This window comes from Calypte anna, chromosome 5A, assembly GCF_003957555.1.
Source record: "Calypte anna isolate BGI_N300 chromosome 5A, bCalAnn1_v1.p, whole genome shotgun sequence".
Lineage (NCBI taxonomy): Eukaryota > Metazoa > Chordata > Aves > Apodiformes > Trochilidae > Calypte > Calypte anna.
The window spans coordinates 2,262,905-2,286,824 of NC_044251.1; the positions used below are offsets into that span (position 1 = coordinate 2,262,905).

General features: G+C 38.3%; 1 protein-coding gene across 1 annotated transcript in view; it reads left to right on the forward strand.

The window, feature by feature from the left end:
• Positions 1-23,920, forward strand: part of TTBK2 (tau tubulin kinase 2) — a 106,489-nt gene that overhangs the window by 31,456 nt on the left and 51,113 nt on the right. Inside the window, exons 3-6 of the mRNA XM_030452582.1 lie at positions 5,555-5,702; positions 12,053-12,126; positions 13,961-14,101; positions 16,537-16,641. Of these exons, the coding sequence (XP_030308442.1) occupies positions 5,555-5,702; positions 12,053-12,126; positions 13,961-14,101; positions 16,537-16,641 (468 nt within the window). The remainder of the gene's footprint in view (positions 1-5,554; positions 5,703-12,052; positions 12,127-13,960; positions 14,102-16,536; positions 16,642-23,920) is intronic.

Below are 23,920 nucleotides of genomic sequence, written 5' to 3' on the forward strand. Positions count from 1 at the left end.
CTGGTGCCCTCTCCTTCAATATCTTCATTTAAAACTGCAGGATGCCAGTACTAGCTTTGTGTAGGAAACCTTTATATTTCTTTTTGTATAAGTAATACCCAAGTGTCTGTCTTTGTAGTGTAAATATTTATTTTAAAACCTTCTATATTGTATCTTAGTATTAAAGTGAAATAAAAAATGAAAGCTAGTCTTGAGTCAGATCAAACAGAATAAAATAGCATCCTAGATAACTATATTAATGTATCACTACTTGTCAGTGATGTGATATGTGCATCAGTAGTCCTGTTTTCATCTGGCTTATTTTCTTTCCTGTGTAATGAAGAATGATGCTTAGATTGCTGTCTTTTGGAAAATACTGAGACCAGGCTCTCATGTGGTTATACATTTTAGCTTGTATGTTTTCCAAATCAACTATTAGAAGTAGATGAGGAGTTAATACTCTGTGGATAATGCTTCAGTTTCTTAACTTCAAACTTTAAAGAATTTATTGGTGGCATCTAAGACAATACACATCCTTCTGATTTCAGGATTTCATAGGACAGTGCCAGTGGAAGAAAATAGCATGCTAAATTTAGAAATTCCTTAGTGCTTGACATGTATATATTAACATCATTAATAATGTTTTATTGGGTAGTGAGGTATCAAAGTTTTTTCCTAGAGGCCTTGAAGCAGCAGAGTAGTTAAAAAATGAGATCATAGAATCATAGAATTAGCCGGGTTGGAAGGGACCTCAGAGATCATCTAGTCCAACCCTTGACCCACCGGAGCAGTTGCTAGACCATGGCACTGAGTGCCACATCCAGTCTTTTTTTAAATGTCTCCAGGGACGGAGAATCTACCACCTCACCGGGCAGTCCATTCCATAGCCTAATCACCCTCTCCATGAAGAAATTCTTTCTAATATCTAACCTAAACCTCCCCTGGCACAACTTAAGACTGTGTCCTCTTGTCTTGTTGAAGGTCGTCTGTGAAAAGAGTCCAGTTCCCACCTCGCTACAGCCTCCTTTCAGGGAGTTGTAGACAGCAATGAGGTCTCCCCTGAGCCTCCTCTTCTTCAGGCTGAACCACCCCAGCTCTCTCAGCCTCTCCTCATAGGGCCTGTGCTCGAGTCCCTTCACCAGCCTGGTTGCCCTCCTTTGGACCTGTTCCAGGACCTCTACATCCTTCTTAAACTGAGGGGCCCAGAACTGGACACAGGACTCAAGCTGTGGCCTCACCGGCGCTGAGTACAGGGGCAGAATCCCTTCCCTGGACCTGCTGGTGACGCTGTTTTTGATACAGGCCAGGATGCCATTGGCCTTCTTGGCCACCTGGGCACACTGCTGGCTCATGTTCAGTTTCTTGTCAATGCAGACTCCCAGGTCCCTTTCTGCCACTCTGTGCCCAGCCTGGAGCTCCCCATGGGGTTGTTGTGGCCGAAGTGCAGGACCCGGCACTTGGCCTTGTTGAACCTCATCCTGTTGGAATCGGCCCAGCTCTCTAATCTGTCCAGGAAGATGCTATAAGCCAGTGGATTTGCAAGTTTTGATGACAAGAACTGTCCCTAGCAGTAGTACCTGATTTTTTTTCTTGTGGAACTCTCCCAATATCCTTCCCTTTTTTCTTCCAGTGAAGAGTAGAAGCTCTTTATTATTACGATTGCATTAGATTTTTTTGTTGTAACAAGTTTAAGAAAAAAACCCCAGGTATACATTCTGGAAGTTATGTAAACATTTGGGGCTGAAGTGCAGTTTTCAGAATTTTTGCTGTTCAAGACCTTGGTCTGTGTAATCCTGGAAACATCTGTAGAATTTGTGGACAAGCATTTTTAAAAATTATGTTCAATTAAATTTGATTTTAACCTAGACATACTTGAGGATTATTCTAGTTTGAAAATTAAACATAGGGAAGATGCTAGAAAATACTTTTTTCTCAGTGGCACCCTCCCTCTCTACTGGCCTCTGCACTTACTGGCATTTGTTTTTATTCTCCCTGCCTTTTCTTGGCCCTCATTTTTTGCTTTTGAAACATTATTACAAGTTGGAGAGACTTGATTGTAAGGATAATTGTATTATGTGGGTTTGAGAACATCATTTATTACACAGTATAAGCAAAAGCACCAACATAAAACATGTTGGAAATTGTATGTTTTAGACTTGAAGCATAGTAACAGATAGAGGAGTGCAAGAGAGAATGGAGAGGAGGATGAGTTTAGGGTGTGAGATGCTAAATGCAAAGAAGAAAAGCTTGAAACTAATATAAAAATGGGAGAATGTTGTGCAAATGTAAAAAAGGGCAGCATGGTCCTTGTCAAGGTAAAAGGATGTTGAGCAGATGTGGCAGGAGGCCAGCATGATCAAACTGAACTCTGAAAGCAAAATGCAAGTGATCATGGATAGGCTGCTGAAGATTAATATGGAGACATTGCCTCTGTTTTGGGATGAATACATAGGAAAGGCAGAGCTCAGCTGGAAGGTAAAAATGCTGGGGGATGTGAAAAGCAACAATAAAAAGCTTCTGCAGGGACTTTGGCAGGGAAAAGACCTAAAAAACTTGGGCTCATTGCTAAGTGTGGTGTGTGACCCAGTCACACAGGGTGTGGAAAATAATTCTTTCTACAATGAAAGAGAGGTTCATTTGTGTCTGGAATTATTGACTGGCCTATGTTACTGATCTGGTGTGCTTTATCTGAGCACAGAAATTGATCTGTTTATTTAATTAGTGTGGTGGTGTGCTTGTTTTTATTCAGGTTTTTTGTTTAGGTTCTTTCTTTTTGTCTGTGTTAGTGTGTATTTTTGTTTGATTTTTACTTTTTCCAAGCACACAAGCAGGAGAAACCCAACCTTTCAGAGGCAGTCTGATAATTTCTCAAAGCTGGTAAAATGAAGTTATATGATAAACTGCAGTAAGTTTTCATAGGGGTGAGGATGGCAGTGTCACCTCTTCCCTTTCCCCCCTCACTTTTTTTCACCATGCCATTCTCACTGTCTCCGTTGTGTTTGTTCTGTGCTGGAAATTTATGTGCTTACACTGGAAACTGAAGTCAAATCAATGTCTATGTTTAACTGCTGGAGCCCTGTTAATAGCTCAGAGCTCAGGCAAGATAATGCCATTACCAGGCCACGAGGTTGAGTGGAAAAGTGTAGGCTTAAAATGGCCAAATAAGTCAGGAAACATCTTTGAGAGATATACACAGATACACATATACTTTTTTTTTTTAAAAAAAAACAATTCACATACATATAATTCTATTAAAACTTGCTATTTTTTCCAGTATTTAAATATCAGACCTCTTTCCTTTCTGTAAGGACTGAGGCTCTGCAGTTAGACTGAGTGTTTCATAGGACTTTAAACATTTCTGTTCCTCGTGGTTGTCATTATTTCAGCCTGAACACTTGACTGTTACCTTACAGAGGTTGTATCCAAAAACACAAACTCCTTAAGAATTTGTGATGCTCTGTGCTTGAACTTTGATAAACTCTTGCAAAGTGTAGGTTCAAGAATAACAGGCTTACTTCTGGGTTGGTAGTAAGCATCTTACGCTGCTTCAGGGGAGAAGAGGAGGCTGCCCTTGGTAAGAGTTTGCTTCTTAGAGAGAAGTGGATGTGCATTTGCAGTCAAGAAGGGTTGCACTGAAGGCAGGTATTTAGCTGGGTTATTTCTGTAGGCCTGGAAGTGCTCTTGACCCTATGCACCTTTTTAAAACAGGCAATGAATTGGGCAGAAGTGAGTAATACAGACAGTGCAATGTGTCTTGGGCTCTGTTTTTCTCATCTCAAGAACACTGAAATCAAAGTTGTTTGTGACGCTGAAAGATCTGCAGTACAGAAAGTGCATGATTAAATACTGAATGTTGTTGTAGTCATACAGAACCACAATTGCATGCAATTTGACTAAAAAAATGTGAGTAAACAATACAAATATTTTACCTTCTTCTTAGAGGGCTTGGCTGCTTTAAAAATTCCTTTTCCTTGTCAGTCAGATGGCTTATTGTGTGGTTTAGGAGCCATGAGGTTTATTTTCAGAATCTGAAGATAGATCAACATAATGCTGATCTCTAGATCCCAGAATGTTTAGATGACTTTTAATACATTTAAGTCATATGACCTTAGCAAACGTATTTTTTCTAATGACATGTAGAAAACCGTGTCAGTTCTTTCAGGGTAAAATATACTGAAAAATATATTGTGTGTTTCTTAGGGTAAGTTCTTTTTATCTCCTTTTTTGTGAGCTTTAGAATGGTAGATCACCAAGGGAGATCACCATATCTGAAAGCATTATATGAAATAACATTGACATTTTTCATACTAAAAACCAGACAAGTCTCTGTTCCCTCTGAAGATTTCAAACAGAGTGAAAACACAACTACTATTTACTCTGGATGTAGTGCAAACTGATTAAAATGCCAGGAGCATTCTTTCTACTTATTCCTAACAGAGGTGAAACTGTCAATGATTTAAGTTTCTTTAGTATGTCTGTTAATAAGAATGGTGTTAGTGAATTGCAAGTAAATGTAGGTAACATTTAAAATATGTATTGAACAATAATTTATGATTTAGCTGTTACATGTAAGAATAGAAAGAATAGAAAATGCTCTCTCTTTGCAGTAAGTCCATTGTGAAAAATATGGGTTTAAAATTGTAGTTTATTGTTTTGTTGAGTGTATCTTTCAGTTTAATAATGTTTGTTTGGTCAGTTTGTTCAGATAGTTTGTTGTATCATGTTGTTTTGGGGTGTATTTGTAAGTGTACTTTAAGGAAGAAAAGCCAGACAAACAGGAGGAGGGGCCGACTGCAGGGTCCCGCCAAACAGGGACGTAACGTGACCATTCCCCTCAGCAGCAGAGCGAAGCCCGCGAAACGTGAAACCGTTCCCCTCAGCAACAGAACGAAGCCCGGGAAGCAAAGTGCTGGGGGAGCCCTCGGGATGGGAACCAAAGCTAAACTGATGGGAGACTGAGGGGAAGGGCTTTGTGAAAAGTATAAAGGGCCGGTTTTACCTTATTGAAGGTGCGAGCGGTGGTGGGGCTGCGGCTCCCCCGGCCGCCCAGTGTGCTGCAGCACGCTGCTTTACTGACATCTCTCTCAATAAAAAGTTTTTGAATCATGTCAGCGTTTTTGACATCCATGAACCTTAAACTTTTAGTATTCAGTATGCACATTTCTGAAAAAGAGGAAAAGATGGCATATTTGAAAATGTCACTGTGGATTTCTGTTTGAAGATCTCTTGGTAGTGTGTGGCTATTTAAGGAAAGACTTCATGCAGCTGCTGCCTTTGGTCAGATTCATGCTGGGAATGGCAGTGCACTCTTCTGTTGTGTTGAAGATGAGAAGTTTAGTGCAGGTGGGAATCAAGTGTATTCACTTGTTTTTCTAGGATTCTCTCCCAAACTGTGGTTATCCATATTTTTGTAGGTTGTTCAGTAGCTCTTCAATGTACTGAAGGAGATTATCTTATTTTTGCAACGTGACAAGCCCTACAAAGTATTGATGTTTTGTTTCCTTTCTTCTGCGCTCTTTTAAATCCGCTTTTCTTCATTCTTTTTTTTTTTTCCTTTTCTTTTTCCCTGACATAGCTGAGGAAAATAGGAGGTGGGGGATTTGGAGAAATTTACGATGCACTGGACTTGCTTACTCGGGAGAATGTTGCACTGAAGGTGGAATCAGCTCAGCAGCCAAAACAAGTGCTGAAAATGGAAGTAGCTGTGCTGAAGAAACTACAAGGTAGGGCTGTGCTCTTGCTATGCCAGAAGGAGAATGTCTGTGTATCTTCTTAAAAAATAATTATAAGCTCTAAACCTGTAGTTTGAGTAGATATTCCCTATAATTCTGCAGGCTATTGCTAGATGGTTATTAAAAATGGAATAGAACCTCTTTCAGCTTCTTAAAGTTTTCCTACAATGAACCTTTTCTTTGAGACAGAATAACTTGAAAATATGAAGAAAAACAAAAAAAAAGAAGTTGCTGCAAAACCTATGCTGAGCTCTAGTTTATTATGGATCTGTATCTTCTCACCATCTTTGCTCTAGACCTGTTGCTTATCTTTTTATTTAGTTATTTTTAAGTTATTTAGTTATTTAGTTATTTCTAAGATGCTATCTCTTTTTCTGTACTGGCTATCACTGAATACTTCTTATTCCTTCACATAGCATCCATAATATTTCTATTTCTTTGGTTTTGCAAGTATTGTCATGAGTGATTTTAATGCTGAAATAGGAAACACACCAGAAAAGAACCAACAAACAACACAAAGAAAAAAAAAATCACTGGCATGTAGAGTTCTTGAGATAGTTAAGGTTCAGATCAAAATCACAGCTTTGAGTACTCACTTTTGATGTACCTTTAAGTACTTCAGTGTCTGAAGCTTTAAATACAGAAAAGTATGCAATGGCTTCTCTTAATTGCTTTTCACCATACAAGACTACAGAAAGAAAGTTTAAAGGGTGACTTGTTCCCTAAATTCTTTTTTGATCTGGAAGATATTGTCTAAAACATCTTTCCCTGTCAGCAGCCTGATTTTTCCAAACTCTTAGCTTGAATAAAACTAAATCTCCATAACATATGGTGCTGCCTAATCTGCTGTAAAGGTCACATTGCATCAGAATTTGACAGCCTCTATGGATTTCAGAGGGCAACCATGTCACATGTTGTAGTGTTGTCAAACTCTCCCTTTGTGTATCTCTTTCTGAAGAACACCACAAAAAAGTGTTGTACTATATAGCTGAGCAAAGAGATTCAGGGACTGCATATTAATTTTCTTTGAATTTTAGACTTTCTAGTCCAGAAACTAATACTGAATTTCAGTCTTGCTTATCATAAACTTAGAAGCAATTTCCCAGGTTGTTGAAAAAAAAAAAAAAAAAAGAAAAAACAAAACTTAAAAGTTTCTGAGTTATGGAGAAACAAATTATCTGCAACTCTTGGGTTTTAAAATTATCTGAATTAATTTTTCAGGTGTTTGGTTTTTGGTTTGTTGGTTTTCTTTTCTGCACGATGAGCTTGATTCTACTTTTTAACAAAAAACAGTTTTTAAAGTGGTTCTGTGTGAAGCAGGTTAATAATGAGGAAAATATAATAATATAATAATAATAAGGAAATAAAATACTGGAATTTGTTAGCACTACAATCCAACTTTGTAAAAATATATCCTTATATATGACTGCATAACTGGAGTGCCTCATAACTCTATTGGGAATTTAAATATAGTAAATTTTGAGTGCAGATGTTACAAAAATGTTTTTTCCCTAGTAAAATTTTTTTATCTTAGAAATATTTTCGAAAATCATTTTTTTAACAAAATAAAAATAAATGATTTGTGCATCATTGCTCTAGGGCAATGAAATGAAAATTTTCTTGTCAGTCTTGTATTGAGCATATGAGTTGTTAACAACCTAAGCCTGCATGCAGAATCATCCCTGGTTCTACTGAATCATGGCAAATGCTGTCTAGATCAAAAGAAGAGAGTAAGGAAACACCAGAACAGCAGACCTACTGATGCAAATCATCTAAATAAAGATCTTTGTCATTTATGTTTTCAGTATTATTTCTGAGAAAACAACAAACAGGTTTTTGGACAACTGGAACTCTGATTTTGTCTGAGATCTTTAGAAGGAGCTCCCTTGATAATCCTCCTCATTAGAAAGCAATCTAAAACATTTTTATCTTGTATTATTCTCTTGCACAGACTTAAAAAAACCAAAAAAAGGCAACACTAGAGGAGACTCTTAGTCATTTTTGTGCAAGTTCCACTTTACAGGGCAACTGCTCTGGTTTTAGGTAAAGACTGTTGCAGATGGGTCAGCAAGATGACTACAGAAAGAGATGAGTCAAGGGAGAACCTTTTGTGTATATTGAAATATAGCCACTGGGCAGATATCTAACTTTATTTTTACATACGTATATTTTTATGCATAGTTAAATTTAATTAAATGGGATTATAGTAAAGACCATTTTATGTTTTTCATCAAATCTTTGTTTCTATGATCCATTTCCATTACTTTTTCTACCTTCCTAAATTTTCAGTATGCAAGAGCTAAAAATCTGAAGCAGAAAGAAAAAAAAAAAAGTAAACAAAAATGGATAATAGAAAACAACTTCAGCATTGCTTCTTCAAGAATGTTTTTTATTAAGTGCTTCATTTACCATGTAGAAGTTTGACAATTTTTATCCATGCAGTTTCAGAGCCAATGAACTTGTAAACAGTTCTTTTAGGATATTTTTGTAATAACCTTCTAATAGTACATCCTCTAGATCAACTTTTATCTTGTTCTTCTCTCCCTTTTTGGCATATGTGTGTGTGTATATATATATGCATGCATATAATTACTATCCTTTTCTCAAAGGGCTTATGTTCTCTCACTTTCAAGGTGTTCTAGTTACCTTGGACATAAATCAGACAGGAATATAATTGTGATGAAAATCCTTTGTCTTGCAAATATTTGGAAAGTTTCATTTATTAATAGTATGTAATGAGAAACTGAGCTGACAGTATCATTCAGAAATCTCTTGATGTGTGGATCAACAGTGTGTATTTATTGTGTGTAAAAACGTGTGTATTTATTATCATGTACCATTTGGGGGGAAATGTGAAGAAACAAGTATTTAATATCTGTGTGAATGATTCTACATTTGGTGTGCAAGTAATTCAGACCCTGAAGAACCTGTTTGATGATCTTTTTGACACAAGGAAGTGGAAGCCCTTGATAATTTGACTTGATGATCCACTTCAGGAGATGATGCCCTAGAACTTCAAACACCATACAGATATGAGAGCCATTAACTCCTGAAATCTTGAAGTCATCTAATAACTGAACAACTCTCTCTTGGATCATTTGGGTCACTGTTGCAGACCGATTTTAGCAACTTGATTTCATCCAGTGCTGTTTCTGTATAGTGCTCTGCACTCTTCACCACCTTCATTGCCACACATCTCCTCCCTTGGATGTCCCAAGCCAGCCAGACAGTGGAGAAGTGGCCCCATCCAAGCTTCCGAATCACGTGCTATCATGCATTAAAGAGATCTCTTATTTTCACCAGGTGATAACCACCTTTGCAGTAATCATTTGGATCCTCTTGTTCATCATCATCATCTAATCCCAGGATTTCTTCCTCTTGCTCTGGAAGATCATTCTCTGAATGAGCAGCAGGGCCCTGATGCTGATTGTCTGGTTTCCTCTGGGCCTTGTCCTTCTTGGCTTTAGTCCGCTTCTTTCGGGCCTGCAGCGCCAGCACTTTCCACTCCATCTCCTGAGGTCCCTTCCAACCCAGCCAATTCTATGATTCTATGATTTAGGAAAGAATGTTATGGATGTGAAATGTCTCAATCCACCAAAACAGCTCTTCCATTCTTTACTAGAGCTAGGCACATTCTCAAGGTTATAAACCTGCTTTTGAGTGTTTTTCAGTTAGAATCTTATTTCACAGCAACTGTGAAACTGAAATGAGAATAGCTGCTGGCAGGAGTGCGGGGATGTACAATGTTTCATGATTTTTTCCTTTCAGAAATTAAACTAAACTAAACCAGTGTGGTCATTTATTGCAGGTGTGAAATGGGTCCTAATTTTGTAGGTAGGCATTACAGTGAATGATGAAAAACTTCAGAGCTTGTTTAAGGCCCTTATCTAGCAAAACATGCTTAGATCTGTGAATAGTTGTGTGACTTCTCAGTTATGAAGAGGAGTCTGCTCACTGATAGGGCTATTTATTGCAGCTTAGTCATCAATTGCATCAGCCACCAATGCTCCTTCCTAATTACTGTTGCCAGAATACTGTTTAACTCTTTAAACTCTGCCTTGTTTGGGTTTTTTTTGTTGGGTGTTTTTTTTTTTTTTTAAGAAATCTGCTGCAACAGATGGTTGTTTTGTTTGATCATGTTGGTAAGCCATCTGTTCTCACAGTCAGATGGGGAGAAGACAGATTTATCACCTCTCACTCAGTGAGAGTGAGACTCACTCAGTTGGTTTCTGTCTCACACACCCCTACAGACTCCTCATTTACAGCTCTCTAGTGTAATTTAGTGATGGGTTTTGTCTGGTGTAGGCTGCAAAGCAAGCTGTAGTGATACACTGCAGCCTGGGGAATGGCATGGAGGCTTTCTGCCCTGCCTAAGAAGCTTTTCAAGAGCATAGTTGCTACATTACAGCCTTTTATCATCATCATCATCACCATCTTCCCTCCCTGCTCCCCAGCTGTGTGGCTCATAGGTGTGAGAAAACAGTGTTTTCTTGCTGGGGAAAAAGGATCTGAAGGTATCTGCAAAGGTGTAGTAGGTGTTCACAGCCACACTGGAGTGGAGGGTGATCATGTTATTTGGATAAGGTGTACAGGCCCTATTTCTGTCCTTTCTGTGTCCTCAGATTTTAAGAGAAGTTGGTTTCCAGAGTTTAGCACAACTGGAGTTGCTGGTGCAGTTAAAATGGGGTTTTTCTGACAAACTGAGTTTTGTCCATTTACTGAATTTGTCAGATGAAAACTGACTAATAAGATGTTTCTCTAAAGATGTTCCTTGTGCATACCCACAGTGGCTGTAAAATGAATCATAAATATTTGAGATGAGACTTCATTAACCAGAAGCTGCAATGGATCTAGAAAATTTCATCTTGACAAATGTGCTGCAAATCCTTTTTCTTTAGAAAATGATGCTGTCTGGAGCATTGCCTTTATTAAACAAATAGCTAGAAGGAAAAACTAGATGAAAAGCAGATGATAACTATAGCTTAGCACTTAGGTATTTGCAGAGGTTTTGGTGATTTCTTTTAAAATAATTATTGTAAAATAAATAATTCTGATGAATTTTCTTTGGGCCTTTCTATTTTAATAGTATGTGGCAGGAGCTTCCTGAGGAAGACACTTTTCTGTCAAGGTGTAGGGCCAAGTTTTAGGGTTTTGATGGAGCTATGAGTGCAGCAGTAACAAAAGTCATCCCAGATGTGTTGCTAGATGTAGAAGTGTTTTGATAGTAGGAATTACTTTTTTTTAATTAAAACCCCCCACTTTTATTACACTTGTTTTTCTATTTATAATATAGTATAATATTTCAATTATATGATAGTCCTAAGGGTAAAGCAATAAGTGAAAGATACCTTAGGTGATACAAATTGTACAGCTTTAATGGCCACTTGTAACCATCAGCTTTGTCTTGCCTATACCTTCCAGAAAAGAAAGTAAATGCCTTGAGGGTCTGAAACCCTACAGGTCTCTCTGTCTTTTGTAGACCCCATAAGGGGTCCCAGATTGTCTCCAAGTCCAGGAACACAGATGCTGAAATGATGATGAGGTTGCATTCCCCTTCCATGTCCATACTGCAATATTTGACTTGCCTTTTTCTCTATTTACTTAGGGAATCTTATGCTTTGGTTTACAACTGCAGGGTAGCAAAGAGATGATTTTTGACCAGCCCTCTTCTCCTCCACAGTTTGTTCCTTGGACAGAAGTCTTTAAAGAAAATTGGCTTAAACCTAAGTGTGATTTACTTATTTTTTTAGCAGCTACAATTCTTGTATCTCTGCTTCAGTGTTACCTGAGCTGAATTTGTCTTTTGTAGCTAAACAGCAACAATTAGAAAAAGATATTAATTAAAAGATATATCTAGAAAAAGATATTAATAAATCAGATTAGTTGAATTACATTTTCAACATTTTTTTTAAATACAAAACATGACCCCTAGGTAACTACTTTCTTTCCTTGTGGCAGCTGCAGCATATAGAAAGAGGAATGGTGGTTAGGAATATTGCCTATAACAAGCCATCAGCTTTCCAAGAAAATAACCTTTTCCTAGTCCAAAATGCCTCAATTCTGTGGACATTTAGGCATGTTGCCATGTATGTTTTCCTGTGGAAGGGTGATGGTTGTGGTAGGGCTGCATATTTCATGGGAGAAAACTTGTTTAATTTGAGGTAAAACTGACGTTGATTTTAGTGCTGTGGAACTGGGGTGGGGTCTTAGTTTATTAAGGATTTCTAAAATAATATAACTGAGTTTGCCAGTAATTTGCTGGGTAACTAAAGGAATAAACTACAGAATTTCATTATTATTATTATTATTATTACTAACTAACTCTCTTGTTTTTTTCTCAGGAAAAGATCATGTCTGTAGATTCATTGGATGTGGAAGGAATGACAGATTTAACTATGTGGTCATGCAGTTGCAGGTCAGTTTATCAAGCAGAGCTCAAAGTTCAACTGTGTGTTTTGTTTTATTAGCCAGGCATGTATGAAAATACCAATAAAATTTTACAGTATAAGAAATTAAGAAAAAACCCCACCAAACCAGAAATCATTAACAGATAGTAGGAAGCAAACCTAAAGTGAGCATATCCACTTATCTTTACCTTTGATATTCCATCCATAATTCTCTCAGAAAGGAGAAAGTTTGCATCCTCAGAAAGACCTGACGGTTGAAAGAGTAAATTGTCATTTCTTCTGAGATAATTCACATTTCTTTGAAGTTTACACTTAAAGTTAGTCTAAAATATAACATATCAGTCTGCATTTTGTTGACTTTTTGATTAAAGTGAAAACATCCCTTTCACAAGTGAAAGTACCACTCAATTTCACTTTTATGTTACTGAAAGGGATAAAATGAGTGATTAACACTTCAAGTTTATGGAATTATGGTTCTTTATCATGTTGGTGAATGTGAATACTGGTAAAAGAAGTGTGCTATTCATACTATTGGTTATCTGTTTATTTTCTCAGACAAGAATTGTTTGTCATGGGTTGAGTGCATATCCTACTTTGTATGTTTTACATCTGTTTCATTAAACTGTCCAAGATATATTGTATAATTAAATAAATTACATACTTATCCTTAAGGAGGTGGGTGTAAAGAAGTCTTGTTGGGCATTTTCTCAGTGTTGGGCCTTTTGTTATGTGTGACAGATTCTACATTAACTGATAGTCACAGAATCACAGAATCACAGAATCCTAGGGGTTGGAAGGGACCTCGAAAGATCATCTAGTCCAACCCCCCCTGCCAGAGCAGGGCCACCTAGAGCACTTCGCATAGGAACGTGTCCAGGCGGGTTTTGAATGTCTCCAGTGAAGGAGACTCCACGACCCCCCTGGGCAGCCTGTTCCAGGGCTCTGTCACCCTTACAGGAAAAAAACTTTTTCGAATATTCAACTTAAACCTCCTGTGCTCCAATTTACACCCATTACCCCTTGTCCTATCACTGGTCACCACTGAGAAGAGCCTAACTCCATCTCCCTGACACTCACCCCTTACATATTTGAAAACATTGATGAGGTCACCCCTCAGTCTCCTTCTCTCCAAACTAAAGAGCCCCAGCTCCCTCAGCCTTTCCTCATAAGGGAGATGTTCCACTCCCTTAATCATCTTAGTAGCTCTGCGCTGGACTCTTTCAAGCACTTCCCTGTCCTTCTTGAACTGAGGGGCCCAGAACTGGACACAATACTCCAGGTGCGGCCTCACCAATGCAGAATAGAGGGGGAGGAGAACCTCTCTTGACCTACTAACCACACCCTTTCTAATGCACCCCAGGATGCCATTGGCCTTCTTGGCCACAAGGGCACATTGCTGGCTCATGGTCATCCTCTTGTCAACCAGGACCCCCAGGTCTCTTTCACCTACACTGCTCCCCAGCAGGTCAGCCCCCAACCTATACTGGGACATCGTGTTGTTCTTCCCCAAATGCAAGACTCTACACTTCCCCTTGTTGAACTTCATCATGTTTCTCTCTGCCCAACTCTCCAGCCTGTCCAAGTCTCTCTGAATGGCAGCACATAGTGTATGTGCTGATCTTCTAGTAGAGATGAATTTGGTCCATGTTATTTGGGAGTAGAAAGATAGTAAACTGATATTTTCAAGAAAAGATCCTAAATTTAATGTTGGAGATACTTGAGGACACATGCTCGTCATGTTTACATGAGGTTGTTATCTTATAGCTATCTATGAACAGCTAAACAAGACTGAATCTCAGAATTTGGGGTTTTTTACTGAAAACTTCCTCTCCATTTGGGCAGGGTCGGAACCTGGCAGACCTCCGCCGGAGCCAGTCTCGAGGAACGTTCACCATCAGCACCACTCTGCGCCTTGGGAAGCAGATTTTGGAATCTATTGAAAGTATTCATTCTGTGGGATTCCTGCACAGGGACATAAAACCAGTAAGTCTGCTCATTAAAGGAGAAGAAACAAGTAAAATGTGGTCATTAGATGGCCATGGAAATAAGAGTATGTTCTCTACAAGTTAAAATGAAGAGATGAGAAGGGACAGAAACCTGAATGTGTATTCATCAGAGAGGGAAGATTATTTTCCTACTATTGTTGTTGCAATCCAGCATTAATCAACTTTGGCCTCCTGTTATTGTCTTCATTTACCTAGGCCTCCTTGAAGCTTTCTGTAGATGAAGCTTCCAACTCTTCTATTGTAGCATTATGCAATTAAGGGTATTTGCAAGAGATCTAACAAATGGACGATAGCAATTGATACCTGTAGTGTAACAAGGCAACCAGGTGCCCCTAATTGCCAGGGAGTGGGCATGACCTTGTGTTAAGCTCACCTGTGCCTAATTAGGGGCACCTGGTTGCCTTGTTACACTACAGATATCTTCACCTAATAACTTAAAGAGAATACATTCTAGCTAGATGGTGTATTTCTAAGCTCCTCAATACCATTTTTAAAAATTTTAGATCTAATGTACTTATAACCTACAAAGAAAGGACAGACTTTAAGAGAAAAATATTCAGTAGTTTTATTGTGCAAATCTAATAAAATGTCTTGCCAAAATGTCATGAATGTGGTGCCTTTCTGGTGGCATCATGCTTTTGTTACTATTTTTTTCAGTTGATCTTAATTCCTGAAATTGCATCAGCTGTTTTTCATGTTTCATATTTGCATACATTAAAAATACAGTTAGAACTAGAAGCTTTAAAAAATTTAATAATTTGAGAAAAAAATAAGATCTTGTGTTTTAAAGGAGACACAAATGTAGCTGGTAGCATCTGCCATAAACATGTAAATTTCCTGTCAATGGAATGATGTTTGCATAAAAACTCTCAAGTTTCTGTAAGTAGGGAAGTTTAATTTTCATCATTTCTTCGTGCAGCTTTTGTAAAACTTATGTTCTCCCTGAGCCATCCCCAAGATTTCATTTAATAGGTAAAGGACACAGGGACAGTGAATGTCAAGTGAAATTGGTGGGATGGAGTTTTTAGGTGGGCAGGATTTTAATGATGGAAGCAATATTCAGGCTTTGAATGGAAAGCAGGAATCCATCTGGCAGGATGGACTGAGGACATCTTTGTTATCTAGCTGTATCTTGGAGTCTGTGGGCTCAAATAGAATAGAAATTGAGAATGCTGTTAGGTAATGGTGAAAAAACCCCATAAAATTAAACATTGAGTCAGGATAATCAGCAATTTGAGACAGCATGTTAGATTCATTTAAAAAGAATTTTTCATTCCTTATAGGTGGTTATGTTGTGATTTAAGCACAGAAAAGAAGACATGGTTGCTTCTTAGCATACAGTTTCCCAGCCTTGAAATTACAAGTCCATTTTATCTCTTATTAAATATCTTCTCAATAGATTACAGTAAAAGCATGTTGGTGCCAAGCTGAGCTGTTAATTCTTGCTTGGTTATTTGCCTTGTGTGATGAAGAAGCCTATGCTGAGATCTGTTCCATTTAATAATTAATTTAATAATGGTGATCACAATCAATTCATGGTTTTCATTGGTTTTTTACCCTCAACCTTTGACACTGGAGGTTTATTTAGGGCAGTACTGCTGTTAACAAAACCAGTCTTTCTAAAGTTAATTGCATCAAGCTTTCAACTTGCTCAAATGGGCAAGAACTTGTTTTTGTATAGCTTTATTTCTTTATTTTTTTAAATATCACCTCATTTTAAGGGGATTTTGTGAGAGAGACTGAAGATATTCAGGCAGCATGTTTAAATTTCATGAACTAGCAGTGTTGAAGATAATCTTGTTTTCTTTTCTAAAGGGCTAACATGGAATTTTAATCCATAAAGGGAAATAAGACAATTTATTGACATTTTTCAGAATTCATTACCTCCATAACTACTCAATGAATTTTCAGATCTTACTTTTTGGTTGTTTTGGGGGGTTTTTTTGTTTGTTTGTTTTATGTTTTTTGTTTTTTTAAGCTTGGTTCTTCCTCCTACCATGAAAAGAAGACATTTTGCACCCTGTTCTGTATTCTGCATATAGGGTTTCAGTGTGGGGTTTTTAGGTGCAATTGTTAGCCCCCAGCTTGGTAGCTTTTAGAAATGTTCAAATCAAAACACATGAGTGGGTGACATGATTGGAAAAATCTTGCTAAACATGAATATATTCTAATTGAAGAAGCAAGATGATCCCTTTGGACCATGTAGGCTGCTGCTGATATCCACTGGGCTGGATGTCTGACTTTTTAGCAATGTTTTCTTCAAATTTAATGGGAGTTTCATAGAACTGAAAATATCAAAGGAAGGCTAGAGCAGAACGTGGATTTTCTGTGGTTGTTACTGCATTAATACATGCCTGTGTTGTAATATGTGAGTGCATCTGGATGTCCATCTATATTTGTTTTTCTCCCCAGTCTAACTTCGCAATGGGACGCTTTCCAAGCACCTGTAGGAAGTGTTACATGCTGGATTTTGGCTTGGCAAGGCAATTTACCAACTCGTGTGGGGATGTCAGACCAGTAAGATACTTTCACAGTTATCAATTGTGTTGATTGATAGAATGTGTAATTGTACTGTGTTTTTATCTGGAGAAATATGGAAGTTGCATTGAAGTGGTAACAGATCTAACTTGAGAAACATCATCCCAGGTCAGGATTGCCATGTGTTTTATTGATTATATTAAAAGATTGCCTGTTGGGAATTAATTACATCTCTGATTTTTGGCTTGAGACAGCTGTAGTCTGTGATTTTTGTGGATTATATATTTTTTGATTTGGAAAATCAAGCAACAAATAGGTTGTTATTAACTATCAGAGTAATAGACTAGAGATGAATGTCACTTGATGCTATATACTGCATTACCAACAATAAAGAAAGCTATGTAGAAGAAAAAAGTCAAATACTAAACGGAAAGATTATTTTCTGAAAAAGTCTGAATAATTAAAACAGTTTTAGGACACTAATTAGAATACATAAGAGGACATAATTAAGTGTAGTTGCTGCATTCCCATGTGATGCAGTCTTCAGAAAATGGTACATAAAAGTGTATCAATGAGGAAATTTAAGTACATTAGAGGCTCCCTAAATCACTGACAGTCCTTTTGTTAATTTCAAAACCTGGAAATGAACAAGCCTTGCTTCTGTGTTAAAGGATACCCCAGAATTTTGTTGCCATGCTTGTCAGATCCTAAGACATCTCAGTGTCATTTTCATGGATGTCATTCATCTTTGTACTACTCGTCTTAATGTCAAACTCCTTGGTGATTTAGCACCATTAAAACAACACTAACAGGGAGTCCATTCAGCTGTAGCTGCTCACATCTAAACAGGAAAAAAAATGCAGGTTTGATATAAAGATCTCCTCAGAAAGTAACATTTAAAGGACAGGAATAAGAGTCCCAAGTGAGCAGTTTGGTTGTTCAACACTTGTAGTGCTTGCTGTATTTCTCATTGCATTTTGGAGTGTCACATGTGGGCTGTTTACAGAATTGAGGAGCAAGCAGTTTTCAGCCCATTGCAGTGTTTTTCCCTCAGTGGGATTTGCAATTGTGTGATTTCTCACCCTTGGATCAGGTTATCTAAAATGACCTTCGTTTGGTTTGCAGCAGCCAGATGACAATGTGGCTGCTTATGAAAGTAAAAACATAAGACTTGAAGGAGGGGCATTGTATTCTATTCTATAAGAATAGAATGGAATCTCAGATGATATTAGTATCTTTTCCACCTTTTTGTATCTATCAAATCCCCTTTTTCAAGGAAAGTGCCAGACAGTCACAAAGCTTAAGCTTTTGAAGTCAGTAAGCAGCAGCTTAGCAGGGCTACGGGATGCACTGATTTTTACCTATCTGAAGGATATAAATGATTTCTCTTCTTAATTATCAGTTAGGTTTTCCTCATGTATTGGGAACCAACCAGTGATGTGTTCTTTGGGTCATCCATTCTATCTGACCCAAGCTTTCCAATATAAGGGATGGTATGGAGTTAAAGAGCAAAGCAGTGTCTCCATCTTTTAAAATGGGGAATAAATTGGTCAAAACATAGATGTATATGCTTTTGGTTTGAAAAAAATAGTATCCAGTTCCTTCCTTCTTCTTCCTGGTTTCTGTCATCATCTTTCTTGCCTTTTACATAAGCTTCTTTTCCCAAGTTGCAGCAGAAATAACCTTTTTCTTCTAATTCTTGCTGCAGAAATATATCATTTCTTTCTCCAAAAAATGAGAGCTTTTTCAAAAAGCAATGAAATTATACATCTCCAGTTTATTTCCCAAATATTTTAGTTGTAGATGTCTATTCCCTTCCCTACAAAGTGTATGCAGTTTCTAAGTGTTACTTTACACGATGTCTCTGGAGGTGGTAATCAGTTGTAAAGTTCATCAAAAGTGATAGACTTTAGTTTAAATGTCATACAGCAACTGTAGAAGAAGGAATAAACTTTTTTGGTATTCCATAATAATTATCTGGACTGTAACTTTAAATTCATCATTTCCTTTAAAGGAAAATATCACCCCTTTTTATAAAGAGGAGTAAGAGTTCATTTCAGGCAATTATGGGAAGAAATGTTTTGAGAGATGATTTTATGTAATAAAAATGTTTGTGTTCAAGTTTTATTAGTCTTCCCCAGTCTCTGAACATACAGGCAAAGGAAATTGCTTTGTTGTTCATCTTAAACTCCCAGGTGTTTTAGATGCTGTTGGATTATTCAGTCAGCAGACACAGTTTCCCACTTACTCCAGATATTAGTCTTAAAATGCAACAGTTGTAGTTTTCTTAGAGCATCAATTTACTGCAGTGGTCTGCTTCAGTTGTACATCTAAGAATCTGAAAGACAAATAGACTAGCATAAAAATGTAAAGCAAAAAACATGCTTTGGAAGCTTTTTCATGCTACAAATAGTTCTTTCTCAGAAGAATTGCTATAAAATCAAGTATTTTTTAACACAATTTTTAAATTGATTTGCTTCAACAAAGTTGTCCTGTCTTGCAGTTGTGTCAGTGACTGTGTCTGTAAGGAGCTAACTGCCAAGAGAAGGATATGTCCTTTGTATCTCAGGAATAAAATAATTGTAAAATGTGCTGCAGAGAGTAGTGAAGGGCAGCAGTTCATTGTACGATCTGACACTGTTACCTGGTTGGAACTTGAAAGTCAGAAACAAAGATTTATAGCAGTTTGTAGGATTGGGAAGGATGTAAGAAAGGAAGTAATGACAAATGTGTATCATAGTGTTGTTTGAAAGGGTGTAGAATAATTCACATTTGTATAAAAATGAGAAGTTACGTAGTGTTATTTTATATGTTCTGATCAATTTACTTAACCTCATTTTATTAGCTAAAGAGAATGAAGTCTGACTTAAATATATAATGAAAATTCAAAATTTTCAGATAAAACCTCAAATGCACAGGCAAATGTCATACTGTAGATGTAGGTAGTACTAATGTTCTATGCATTAGAGTGCAGGTGAAATGTACCTATTTTGCCACTTACTCTATCTGTATATTGTATATTCACTTTAGGAGTAACAGGAAAAGGGATAAGTCATAGAATCATAGAATTGGCTGGGTTGGAAGGGACCTCAGAGATCATCGAGTCCAACCCTTGAACCACCATTGCGGTTGCTAGACCATGGCACTGAGTGCCACATCCAGTCTCTTTTGAAATATCTCCAGACACGGAGAATCCACTACTTCCCTGGGCAGCCCATTCCAATGTCTGATCACCCTCTCTGTAAAGAAATTCTTTCTAATATCTAACCTAAACCTCCCCTGGCACAACTTGAGACCCTGCCCTCTTGTCTTGTTGAAAGTCGTTTGGCAAAAGAGCCCAACCCCCCCCTGGCTCCAACCTCCTTTCAGGGAGTTGCAGAGAGTGATGAGGTCTCCCCTGAGCCTCCTCTTCTCCAGCCTGAACACCCCCAGCTCCCTCAGCCTCTCCTCATAGGGTCTGTGCTCGAGTCCCTTCACCAGCCTGGTTGCCTCCTTTGGACCTGCTCCAGGACCTCGATATCCTTCCTGATCCGGGGGGCCCAGAACTGGACACAGGACTCAAGCTGTGGCCTCCCCGGGGCTGAGCACAGGGGCAGAATCCCTTCCCTGGACCTGCTGGCCACGCTGTTCCTGATCCAGCCCAGGATGCCATTGGCCTTCTTGGCCACCTGGGCACACTGCTGGCTCATGTTCAGCTTCCTGGCAATCCAGACTCCCAGGTCCCTTTCTGCCACTCTGTGCCCAGCCTGGAGCTCCCCATGGGGCTGTTGTGGCCAAAGTGCAGGACCCGGCACTTGGCTGTGTTGAACCTCATCCCGTTGGAATCAGCCCAACTCTCCAGTCTGTCCAGGTCCCTCTGCAGAGCCCTCCTGCCTTCCAGCTGATCCACACTCCCCCCCAGCTTAGCTTCATTTGTGAATTTGCTGATGATGGACTCAATCCCCTCATCTAAATCATCAATGAAGATATTGAACAGAACCGGGCCCAACACTGATCCCTGGGGGACACCACTAGTGAGCGGCCGCCATTTTGATGCAGCCCCGTTCAGCACCACTCTCTGGGCCCGGCCCTCCAGCCAGTTCCTAACCCAGCACAGGGTGCTCCTGTCCAAGCTGTGGGCTGACAGCTTTTTCAGGAGGATGCTGTGGGAGACGGTGTCAAAGGCCTTGCTGAAGTCCAGGTAGACTCCATCCACAGCCTTCCCCTCATCCACCAGGCGGGTCAGCCGATCATAAAAGGAGCTCAGGTTGGTCAGACAGGACCTGCCCTTCCCTAACCCCGTGCTGGCTGGGTCTGATCCCCTGTCCATCCTGCAGGTGCTGTGTGATTGCACTGAGGATGATCTGTTCCATGACCCTGCCAGGCACTGAGGTCAGGCTGACGGGCCTGTAGTTTCCTGTGTCCTCTTTCCGTCCCTTTTTGTGAATTGGTGTGACATTCACCAACTTCCAATCATCTGGGATGTCCCCAGTGAGCCAGGACTGAAAGTCTTGCAGATAAGGACTTTTGAAATGTATTTGCTCTATTAACATATGGTTCACTATTTACAGTGGGTAGTTTTCATGTGTAGGGTTGGTTTTTTTTCTGTACATGAATACATGTTTATTGAAGATCTAGTATTTGAATGAAATTGTTCTGAACACCTGTGTGCAGTATCTAAAATGAAAAATACCAGTCTCTATTATAGTCTCTTCTAAACTGTGAAAATATGTATAAGCAAAGGGCACAGTTAAGTTTTCTGCACCTATGCTGTTCTCTGTGGTTTGGACCTTGGCTCTTTCCTCATTTTATTTCTGTTTGCTTGTACCATATTTTGACCAGATATACTTTTGGGAAGCCTTGAAAAACAGTTTGTGTGCAGCTAGGAATAGGATGTTGGGCAGTAGTATGTGTGTATAGACTTCCAAAAGTAAATGTTACATGTTGGGGACAGTAATAGGATGCAGGTATTTGGAATAGATGTTGAATTAAATTCTAGTTGGAAGTTCATAAGGAAACACTCATTGGTGAGAGGAGACTTGTCTGGTGACAGGAAAGAATGGAAGAGAGAAAAATGCTTAGGGGAAGGAGAAGAAAAACCACCAGGGACAGTTTAGGCTGTTGAAAGAAGGATGGGAAGAAAGAAGAGAAGGGGAATAAATTGTTGGAGAGAGGAAGCCAATAATTCAATTAATGGTGTAGTTAAGAATTGATTACTGCAAAGTAAGGTATTTAGAATTTAATTGTAGGGAGGCTCTCACTAATAATCAAACATAGACATTCAGCAGGATAGGACTTTCATATATCTGTTAATCTGCTGTTTATTGCTTTTTGAGAGTGTGGTAAAAGGGTTATTTTACCTTCCATTTTGTTTCCTATTATTTTAGTGATAGCTGAAGTGATACTAGTGAGGTTTTTTCTTGAGACAAAGAATACATGATTCTTTCTGAATGTAAACCTAACTTTATTCAGCCTTCAGTTTACATGTCTCTATTTACATAGTGATAATGGAAAGTCAAGGGGTAAGCTGTGGTACAGAAGTAGAAAACCTTGAGGGACACGATCCAAAAGACATTTCCATTCTCAACATCAGCAGTACTTCATCTAGCTCTCAGGCAGTTGTCATCAATCCTGTTTTAAAGTAAATGTTAAACACAACTGTTCTTTGAGATACTATTCATTTTAATATAAAGAAAGCAAAACAAAAGAAAAAAGAAGCTACTAATCTTTGCTCTTTAACCTCTAAAAATTAATTTGAGATATATATATATATATTTTTAAATCCATAAATTCAACCAGCATGTATTAACACAGGCCTGAGTTTTATCAAGACCTTTTATATAGGTGGAATTCAAGTTACAAAAGCTGATTTGTATTTGTTTACAAAGAAGATAATATAATATATATGCAAGCTGAGTTGACAAAGCTAAGGAAAAACACTATTGAAAAATCATCTAGCAGAGGGTAGTGTTTAGATAAAACCTATTTGTCTGAAGCATCTGTGTTTTTCTACTCAGTTTGCAGGTGTTTCTGAATGGCAACCTAAAGAGTTACTCAAATTAACAGCCAGTTCCCTAAGTTTGATGATTTGGACTCAGCAGAGCTGAATGAAGGAAAAAATTGCTAATTCTCCAGTTTGGTGCTTACTTTGGAATGTGGGCTTCATCTTCCTTGCTGGTGTTAGGAGTTACCTAGCTAGTTAGGTACCAGTTGGTCTCCTAACTATAGGATGAGGCAACTCTGTTATGCCTGTAGAACTGTTGTATTTTTGACAAATAAGGCTTAATATGTCAAAGAGAGAGTTATCCTATGATTGCTTCCTTCTTCCCTCTCTTTCTGCTGCGTTTCCCAGTGACCAGATTTTAGGTCATGCTTCAGTTCTTATTTAAATAAAAAAAAAAAAGAGCTTCAGCAAAGTCCTCACCCTCATAGTTTTGTTTAGCATGACCTTAATTTCACGTGGCTAAACTTTCCTGAATTTATTTGAACTAAGTAAAGAAAAAAAAATCCATTATTATATCATACATTGAGAAGGTTTACAATATTTTAGATCAAACTTTCTAGATTTTTTTTTTTCACCTGGAAATCCCAAATTTTAAACCTTGCCAAGCCTGGAGGTCCTGATTTTAGAACAACTAAGAAATGTCACACTGCTCTGCTAAAGGAGTCAAAAAATTCTTACTCTAAACAATAACAAAAGTAATTTGAACACAAAAGTGGCAAAATCCAAAGGAGACAGAGGATCTACCAGAATTTTCTGGGGGTTACTCTCACACACATTACTGGTGACCTGGCAGTAACAAAATTGTCTCTGACTCCTGCTAAAGCAGAAGACACAGCAGCTGCTGTGCAGTCTGACCCCTAAAAAAATGCAAGGAAACCAACTGTGAATGCACGTGGGTTTAGTTCCTTTTATTTCCCAGGGAAGCAGCTGCAAACGTGTTCACATCCAACAATGAACACGTTATTCTCTTCAGGTGCTTGTGTGAAAAATCAGCTTAGTACTGCTCACCTTTCTTCAGTTTTCTCAGGTTCTGAGGATTTTCCAGCAAGTATATTTATAAATTTATCTTCAGGTTTCACTTTAGGATGATGAGTAGTGTCCTGGAAATATACTTTAAGAAGCTGAATTCTTTAAAAACCAAAACCTAACAAACAAGCCCTCAAAACCCAACAAAACAAACCCCTGCAGGGAGTGCTGCACAGAAGTATTTTGGTAGATATCAAAGCAGAGTATTAAATACCTTTTGAAAGCTCAGGAAGTCAGGAAGTTCTTCAATTAAATACAAGGATAGAAGATATAAATTTCTTATACATTCTCTTTTTTTTACTTAATGAA